Source organism: Macrobrachium rosenbergii, chromosome 57 (assembly GCF_040412425.1).
Source record: "Macrobrachium rosenbergii isolate ZJJX-2024 chromosome 57, ASM4041242v1, whole genome shotgun sequence".
NCBI classification, from domain to species: domain Eukaryota; kingdom Metazoa; phylum Arthropoda; class Malacostraca; order Decapoda; family Palaemonidae; genus Macrobrachium; species Macrobrachium rosenbergii.
In genome coordinates, this window is record NC_089797.1 from 14762766 (window position 1) to 14772894 (window position 10129).

At 34.7% G+C, this 10129-nt stretch overlaps 1 protein-coding gene across 1 annotated transcript in view; it reads left to right on the forward strand.

The window, feature by feature from the left end:
• The window catches only part of LOC136837001 (uncharacterized), a 97831-nt gene that overhangs the window by 74391 nt on the left and 13311 nt on the right, over positions 1–10129 (forward strand). The window contains exons 4-6 of the mRNA XM_067101530.1: positions 3854–3979; positions 4572–4720; positions 6625–6711. Coding sequence (XP_066957631.1) covers positions 3854–3979; positions 4572–4720; positions 6625–6711 — 362 coding nt within the window. The remainder of the gene's footprint in view (positions 1–3853; positions 3980–4571; positions 4721–6624; positions 6712–10129) is intronic.

Genomic DNA, 10129 nt, shown 5'->3' on the forward strand with positions numbered 1-10129 from the left:
TAAAAGGGTCGATTTAGAGTTTTAGACCTTCCTTGGCTGATGCTCACATTGTTGCGAAGGCGTCCTTTATAAAACTGGACTCGATAATATTTACTTTCTGGTATATTATTGAAGTAAGCTATCTTTTTTGCCACTGTGGTATTGATTGAACGATCGTTTCCACTAATGTGAACGAAAATTTTGTTTTACAGCAACGGCTTAGTGTTTATATATATACACACACACACACACACACACACACATATATATATATATATATATATTATAGAGCCTATATATTTATATGTATAAATATACATACTGCATGTATATACAGTAGATATACACATACACAATTTTTTGTTGTTATCATTTTTAATTTTTTTGCTATTATTCTCATTATAATTACTGTCATTGCCATTATTATGAATTCTATCTTTTTTTACTTCAGCAGCTGTGTGGATACTGTCTATAATTATTTTTATCGTGTTACCTTATGTATCTAGATTGTGTGTATTGTTTTTGTATATTCCATGTATATGGCCCTGAGCCGAAATAAAAATATATATATATATATATATATATATATATATATATATATATATATATGTATATACATATACACACATATACATAAAACAAACACTAAGCCGATCCTTTAGTACAAAATTTTCGTTCATGTTAGTGTAAACGATCATCCAATCAATTAAACAGTGGCAAAAAATTTAGCTTACTTCAGTAATACACCGGAAAGTAAACTTTATCGAGTCCAGTTTGATAAAAGAAAGCCTTCGCAACAATGTGAATATCAGCCAAGAAAGGTCTAAATTGAACTATTTACTTCAAAAGAAATACATAAAATGTACAGATTTTAAGGCAGGTAGTCAACAGGGAACGAGCCCAGGTGTAACCCCGCTAGCATAGATAAACAAGATCTTTAAATAAAATAAAATACTGACCTCAGACGCTAATGAGTTTACTGCTATTTACTTTTTTTTTTTTTTACCCAATTATCAGGTGCGAATATTCGTTTTGTAAACTTTTTTTTTTGTGACGTAGTAAGGTTCTTCGAGGTAAGACAGTTGTTTATAAATTCTTTTGAATTCCGTATCTTTGTATTCACGGGAACAAATCCTTACAGTGAACAAAAATAAGCTGCTTACTATTACAGTCTAGCTTTTACTGAAATATCATAACTAAAGAAACGGATGTACGATATCTAGGAAGTGGGTTTTCTATAAAAATGTGAATTCGTAGTTTCTGGATTATGTTGAAATCCTGTCTTTGGATACCCCCTCTGATGTTAAAGCATGGCTACTTCAAATGGCTTTTGGAGCGGATCATTTTTCGGGGAACCTGCCTTAGCCATGATCAATCCCTCACCAAGTCTGCTCTTCGCTCTACGGACATTAGAAATATCTGAGTCGAAATGTACAGGTGGATTGAAGAAGATTCAAACAAAGTTCATCCAACATTTTATAAACAATTGTATTGGGGATTTATTATTCTCAGTTTGGTCAAATTTTTGTTTTTCTTTTAAAAATTAGTGTTCCGAGATGAATGACCTTTGTTTAATATTGCGCCCACTTCAAAGAGTAGCGTAGGTGTCATATGTAGTAACGACTGGCTTTGTCTCCATCCTTCTGCATCTCTCCCGAAATATTTCGTCCTCACTACCACTATATAGGTATTCTGAATTTATATTCATGTTATGCACATCGAAACAATTAGGTACTTTTTGTCTGAGATTTTAATCTAACAAGATGTGTTTCAAGTTCTACTCGGATGGCATAATATGTGTCCAGATTTTCTCCCATTTATTTTAGAACTACCATTGGTTTGGGACCTAAAAAGGCTCCGATATATAGTTGTTGATCTAAGATTTTGGAATTAATCTTCTTCAGAGATTATTCAACAACTAATAATAGAGTTGCTGTTGACGTTTTCATTGAGCTAAAACTATCTAGAACGTCTTATTTTTTTTATCTTTAATATTAGGAAAGAGCATGAAAAGATATTTTAGTTTAAAATGTTAAAACTCTTTTGGTTACACAGTTGATAGTAATGGATCGATAAACCAACAGTATAGGTCTGAATACGTGGAAAACGTAACTTTGTTGATTTGTTGATCTAACTGTCAAATTCATAAAGAATCAGTCATCTACTGCTAGAAAAGAAAGCATTCTTGATAAGACTCTTCATGTTTCACACAAAAGGTATTATTAATACCATTTGCATCTCAGCAGCTTTCCAGGCTTAGCATTTTCTGGCCATAATTGCTGTGTACTGACCCTTCTTACACCAGTGACAATTATGATTTAGAATATTATCGGGTATAATGATGGGCCTTCTTCTAGATGCGTTATTTCAACATGCATCCTCAGCCCCTACTTTCAGCGTCTGCTCCACTAGCGATGACGATGTGCTTTCCTTTTATAGTAAGTTAGTATCCTTGTTCTGGTGAGGTGATCAAACACCAGGTGCCAAGTACCACAGGTCCCTCATTCCCACTGCTGTTGAATGAGAAGCATCTTTTTTGGCGATGACAGTTATTTTGCTACTCTCAGATTTAAGGGGTTCTAATACTTCTTTAAAAGGCCATGCTCTTTTCTCACTATTTTTCTGACATCTGTTTTTTAATTGGTGCATGTAAATAAAACTTTTTTCTTATTTATTTCATCTCATTTGTCTGTTGTAATCACCGGGATTTTACTGTAGTGTTAATGTATTTGTATTTTCACTGTGAAAACTTGCTTAGCAAAGTAAGGGGTGTTTGAGCAGCTCCGTAGAAACGCGTGCATATTATGGATAATACGAATAAGAAGATTCTGTAATTTGCATTACAAGAATCTACAATAAAGACGGCTAATGCTCTGATAAATAGTAAAAAGTAATCATGGAAAAATGTGTGGAAGGTAGGATCTGAGAATAAAAACCTCCACTGGTGGATATTTTCTATGAATTCTAAGTTAAAGCAAAATATGTCTTTTTTCATGAGCCATAATATTTCACTCGGGTTCAGTGAAGAGAGAACACAAAATTCCTGTGATATCTTAAAAATAGTTAATAATAAGACAACTTCAACCCTAATTATTTCGTGGGAAAATAAAAAAAACTTGCATTCCAAACTTGGTAGGAATCTATAAATAACTTTGAGTAAGACGTGGAAAAGTTTGAAATTGCCGGAATCCCTCGGTGAGATGGTGGCATTAGGAAAGTAAGGAGATCGTTCACAATGACTCCCTGCCGTAAATTTCTGGTGTTGTGACTGAGAGAGAGAGAGAGAGAGAGAGAGAGAGAGAGAGAGAGAGAGAGAGAGAGAGAGAGAGAGAGAGAGAGAGAGAGAATTTTTCTTGTAGAGTTCGAGGTTAAAAAGTCTCATATGACAAAGTTTATGCTGAAAAGGCAGACATATCAGAGAGAGAGAGAGAGAGAGAGAGAGAGAGTGTAGAGTTCCAAATTAAAAAGTCTCATAGGACGAAATTTATCCTGTACAAACAGACATTTTTCATTTCTATATGTATCACGGCTATCTTCGAAAAGCCGGAAATATTATGCAAGGTCTCAAAAGATAAAAGAAAGTTACTTTAGCATAGCTCGAGGTATCCTATTAAAGAAAAGAGCTTGTCCGACTTAGTGGAAACGATTACGTAACAGAAAAAAAGGAAACACTGAAATTTAAACCAAGTAGCAGAAAGATGAAGCTGACTTGTCTGCTATCACGTGATTATTTCGTGACTTGAGAGTTATCCGTAGCCTTTATAATTTCAATGGCGAGAGACAGATATCATTTTTTTGGGGAGACCCATGAAGAAACCGTCACGAAACCGTCTACGAAGACTCTCCAATCTAACGTGTTATTTAATAATTTCAGGTCAGATACCCTCGAGTGCCCAAGTGCAAACGTCATCACTACCAGATACAAATGCCAAGTGAGAGATCAGTGGGTCGACTGTTTCCGAAGACACTGTTGCCAAGGATATAATTTCGTAGCTGGAAGGTAAGATATCTCTTTCGTCTTTTGGTTTTCAGGTACTGTTTGGATAAATTCTCTATTTCATACTCCTTATTAGGTACAAATAATCACTGCAAAACAGTAAACGATCAGGAACGTATGTACTAACTGTGTTTGCTAAAATAGGACATTTTATAGCGGAAATCTATATGGACATGGCAAAAATAAAATATGATACTAAAGAATTTTTTCTTTTCGTCAGATCGAAAAGGAGAATCGTACAGGCTCTCGAAAGCTGTCTGTATGGTTTCTCTTTTTACAAATAAAAATATATTTGTACAGTGACAAAAGCGTGGATTTGCTTCTCCATTTGAAGACTTATGCTTCTACGAGTATTTCATAAAGAATGAAATAATATTAAAATATCTTCATATTTTCAAAACATCACCCTTCTCTTCCGTCAATTTATTTTCATTCCCTTTGTCTTTTTCCTTACTTTTTTATTTTACCATGACATTTAATTTTTATTCTGACGATTTAGAAAACAAAATACAACACTGAATTCTACAGCTCATTATCAAGAAGTTTGGGGAATATACTAACGGCTCCTTTTACTAATCCGCATTTTGCTTTTCAGATGTCTCCCCGAAACTGTGGATCCTTGCTCACAAAACTTCTGTGAACAAAAGTGTTCCGTATATTTTGGACGTGTCATCTGCACCTGCTTCTCGGGATACAGATTTAGTCCCGAACATCATAAGAGAGGACTGAAGCCTGTTTGTTTAGGTAAGACCTTGAGGATAAATCTTTGATGTATGTTCGCATATGTTTACATGTATGAATTCGATGAATTATAAATATTTGGTTAGGTATCTACACACACACACACACACACACACACATATATATATATATATATATATATATATATATATATATATATATATATATATATATATATATATATATATATATATATATATATAATATATATATATATATATATATATATATATATATATATATATATATATATATATATATATAATATATATACATATATATATATATATATAATATATATATATATATATATGAATATATATACATATATCTATATATATATAAATATATATATATATATATATATATATATATATATATATATATATATATATATATATATATATATATATACATATATACTTTAAATGAGGAGCATAAATTGCTCTTTCAGTTTACGATGCTGACTTAAGACTGTGTGTATTTGTGTGTGTGTGCGTGTGTGTGTCTGCGTGGATCACATCTAAATCGCAGACTGTTCTGAATAAGGAAAAATATTCAGGAAACAGTGATCGAGTCAACCACACTTTGGCTAGTGCTTATCGAAAAGTGAATTCCTGTGAAATCCGTAAGGAAATAAAATGACACGGTAATATATTTTCACAGATATCGAGGGCTCCTTGAATGCACTTCTTGTAATGTAGTGATTCTTTGGTTAATGATCTATGAAGAGTTGTTTGTTTTAAATCTATGGAAATTGCAAAAGCAGACTGTTCCCTCATCTCCCATGCCCGCACAGAGCTATGACTGGTTCCATTCCAAGTTTTGATTAAAAAAAAAATTAAATAATAAATGATTCAGGCACAATAGAAAAATAAAATTTGACTTTTTTTTTATCTTGGAGCACAGAGTTCCATGTGCTTCGGAAGCTCCTCAGATAGTTTCGAACTAGCTTGAATGGGACACAGAGCAATAAAAATAAAAATCAATATTTTGGAAATGGACAGTGGCGGTGAAAACCCCGGCTGTTACCGTACGTGTTTACAGTGTTGGATTTACTACACGATACTCTCTTTGCAAAGCAACGCAGCATCACGAATGCCATGGTTAATAGTTTCGATATTGAGGAGGCACTGATAAAGTAAGAGAGAAAAAAATAAAGGGGCCCTAAAAATTGCTGAATGGTACTGTAAATGAACAAAAAGGCTAGAAGCATGCTCAAGATCAATTTTTATAAAAAAAAAAAGAAACACGTAAAAGATGCACTGAAGTTTCTTCGGCGCAATCGAGTTTTCTGTACGAAACTCTCAGCCACGGCTCATGAAACTTTCAGCCACGGACCGGTGGTGGCCTGTGTTGTTGGCACGATCATGGCTAACTTGAACCTTAAATAAAATAAATATTACTGAGACTAGAGGGCTGCAGTTTGGGATGTTTGATGATTAGAGGTGGATGATCAACATACCAACTTGCAGCCCTCTAGCCTCGGTAGTTTTTAGATCTGAGGCGGACAGAAAAAGTGCGGACGGGCTGACAAATAGCCATCTCAATAGTTTTCTTTTACAGAAAACTAAAAAATGGCTATCAGAACTTTATAACTGTTCATGTCTAAAGCAAGAGTTTCAAGAACAAGTCATTCCACATAAGCCATACATATACATAACTTAAATGCATATCATGTTTACTTTCAAATAAGTAAACATAAATGTCTCCCAAAACATGTTTTTCTGATTTTCCCTAGGCAGTTAAGTGCTTAGTAAATAAACTTATTGATTGGTCAAGGCCATTGCCATTGTGGATTTCATTAATTTTTCTATGTGTGAAATCTTGTTACAGTATGGTTGCTGCAGTTCAGTTTTACTTCTTTTTTTTTATTCGGTTAATAGTTCAACGTATTCTATTTTCAGATATTGACGAGTGTGCGGTGCAAAACGGAAACTGCCAACATACCTGCGTTAATGAGCCAGGAAGTTTTCGTTGCGAATGTCACGAAGGTAAGATTCTTTGTATGCTATCCTGATTACTATTTTAACAAAACTTAACCTTTCCCAAAGCAAATCATGTTTTCATAGTAATTATACAGATCGCACGTATTCATAAGAAATTCAAGAAAACTTTAAAGGGCATTTTAAAAAATGAATGCCCCTTTCCCATTTAAACATCTCCACTTAGAAGTACTGCCTGTGTTTTCCCTACTCTGTTTTTTTCACAAGCAAAAGCATCGAAGAACTTTTGGCTACCTTAAACAATGTCCTCATGTTTCATTACACCTGAAAAGCTGAGTCTTTTGCCCAGGCATCTTCGTAATCTGAGTATCGGTGCGTGGGCGGAAAATCTAATGGACGCGACTGAGTAGTTCCCGTCTCGTAATATGAGACCCAAGGACGTATTTCAGACGACATTTTTTTAAAGAAGGGAAAATTCTGAGAGTGTTGCATCATTTTTTGGAATTCAGAGTATCATTACATACTGTACATGGGCATTCTTATTGAAGAAAACGGATATCAAGAATCCTGTAAAAACTAGTATACATCCAAAAATGTTGTATAAAACTGCCCGAGTGAGAGAGCTGATTTTGGCAATAAAGACGGGCTTTTCATGGAAATGTGTCTAGCCTCTGCAGAGCAAGACAGATAGTGGGCATCGCTTACTTAAGGCGACGACGTATTGCTTATATAAATCAGAAAGTGTGTCACTTTAGCGGATTCCATTACACTTAAGTGTAGCTTCTCCTACACAGTAATCAAGTGGGCTGTTGGATAGTTTCTCACATATCTTTTCATGAGTGCCTAATCATATGACATAAATTTCTGCGGATAACGTTTTGCTGGTTACAGTAATTGCGAATGATCCAAGTATAAATTTTGCGCTCGTGTTTGTGCTTTTAAGTTGCGTTCATTATATTCCCTGTAATCAACTTCCTATTGCACCCGTTTCTGTCTATCTATCTTCGTCTCATATGAACACGACCCTTTTTACAGAGCTGCAGGATTGAAGAAGATATCAGTTTACTACATTAAGTTTTTAATATTTTTTCTTTATCTTTCTCATGATTTGCTTCCGCAATTACAGGTCTATAAAGATATCCTTGAAATTCATAGGTAGCAAAATGACCTTCTTTAACTTGCGTTATTAACTTGCGACATTTGAAACAGGTGTTTAACCTCCTATACACACATTTGCGCCATTTTACATGGAGTCTCGCACTTCTTAGATGTTGAGACCCTTCCCTTTCAATAACTTTTCCACATAACTACCCAGCCCTTCTAAGTGCTTCATTTCTTCCCCTACACACCACTGCCCCTTTTGCCATTCCTGAGCATGGCCTCATTTCTTACTCTCAGTCATTCTTATGCCCAATACGTCACTTAGACATTTCACCTTAACACTTAGACATTTCACCTTAACAGCTTCAACTTTCTTTATTTACTCACATTCAACATTCATACTTCTGTTCCAAAGAGGAAAGTTTTCCTAACAAGCCTTTCTAGTGTTATACCAAAACTTCGTTTCTTGAAGTCTACACGTTAGAAATAAAGCAAGAACTGAACCCCGTAGCACCCAAAAAAATGAAGGATTAATTTACACTGATGAATATATATTAGTGAAAAAGTGCAAAATAATCACAGACTGCATTAATATATGATTCGTTTCTTGGCACCAATGATCCTTTCATCCATACCAACCTTTGCTTCCTAAGAAACTGAGAGTTTCTTCCTAAGGTAAAGGCTCCCAGCCAGAGAGGGCCCAGCACTCTGGGTTAGCTTAGGTCAGGGAAGTTTAGGCTAGAATGCAACCATGCGTGTCACTAGTATAATACAGGGGTACTCCAGTAGAAAGAAATCGTGCTGGCCTAAGGGAAAGGTTAATCATCATCAACAGCAACTAACTTGCATATTTTCCCTCCCAAAAACCCTCGTTTTCCACTCTGGTTCCCAACTAAATCAACCATTCACGAAAAAAAAATAAATATCAAAATCACCAAAATCACATCAGAAACTATCACAGATCTATTTACATTTGTTCTCTACTAGTTATATAAAAGTGACGGACCTTACTACAATAGAGGTTGCTAAATGTTAATTCATTAGTATTATAATGCTAATGGACCGGGTAATGAAATGAAATTTAAATGCTGAGTGTTCAAGGAGGTTTACTGTTTGGTGTAATTCCGAAGACACTATTCTATCTATATAAATGATGACACTCAGAACGAGAAAGTGCCCCCTGCATGGAAGATTCTGCTCAAATAAATGATGAAAAAACATAACTCTGCAGCTGGATGTTTTGACGAAAACGTACAAACAGACAATGTCTCAGTGCGTGAGAATGAATTCTTTATAAGGGCAACCAAGTAGGAATTAATAGGGTAAGGAATGCGAGAGGGAAAAAAACGTAAGGACAGAATTCACCAACTGTTGAGTCTCATTGTACAACACTGAAAACAAGAATACACCACGTAATGGATCGGAAACGTCAAGTTACGACAGATGATGATTATTAACATTAAAACTGAAATGTAAATGGTATGAATTACCGTTGGAAGCAATGTATTCTGGGAAGCTTTACCAGTTCAAAATCGAGTTGATGTTGCCCTCTCTCTCTCTCACTCTCTCTCTCTCTAAATCATTTTGGTTTTATCTACATTCCGATAAAAATTTGGTGTATGTTTTTTTAACATTATCTTTTCATTATAATACCTGCAGAAAGCTTATGAATATTTTATTTTGTTCTTTAGCCTTCAGCCAAAATGAGTCCCTCATTAATGATATAATCGTTCATCAAAGGAATGGAAAATTCTAATCATTACCAGGAATGCTTACATTCTATTTGCAGTATTCCTTGAACGTAGTCTATTCTCTTTTCTGTTTTACAGTATATTCACATACCATGAACGCAGTATATCCGCAACATGTATACGCAAACATATACCTATAAACATACACATATTCATATAAATGCACACGTCCACATACATGCACTATGTATATATGAATCTGTGCCCATATGCATATAAATATTAACAGTTTGGCAGTTCCTTGTGGCAATTTATACGAAATGGGGCTGATTGTTGGAAATACATAGAGAGGAAAAAGGGTTGGCAGATAATGGAAATGCATGTTAATGGATATAACTGCGTGCAGAGGAGTGACAGGAATTACATCTTATCATTATTCGAAGCAAAAGTGAAAATACATGGAATTTCAGGTACAGAGGAAGGGTTAATATACACCTTCACGGATAATTAAGGCAAGTGAATTTAAAAAGAAGGAAGTTGAAGAAGCATATGAGGGGCGTGTAAAATATCACGATCTTTCCATTGTAAGTGTGATTATAGGAGGGTTGGAAAAGGAAATATAAGCACTAATATAGTAGTGGGATGAGGAAATGAGGAGCTTAGTTAGAGAAAGA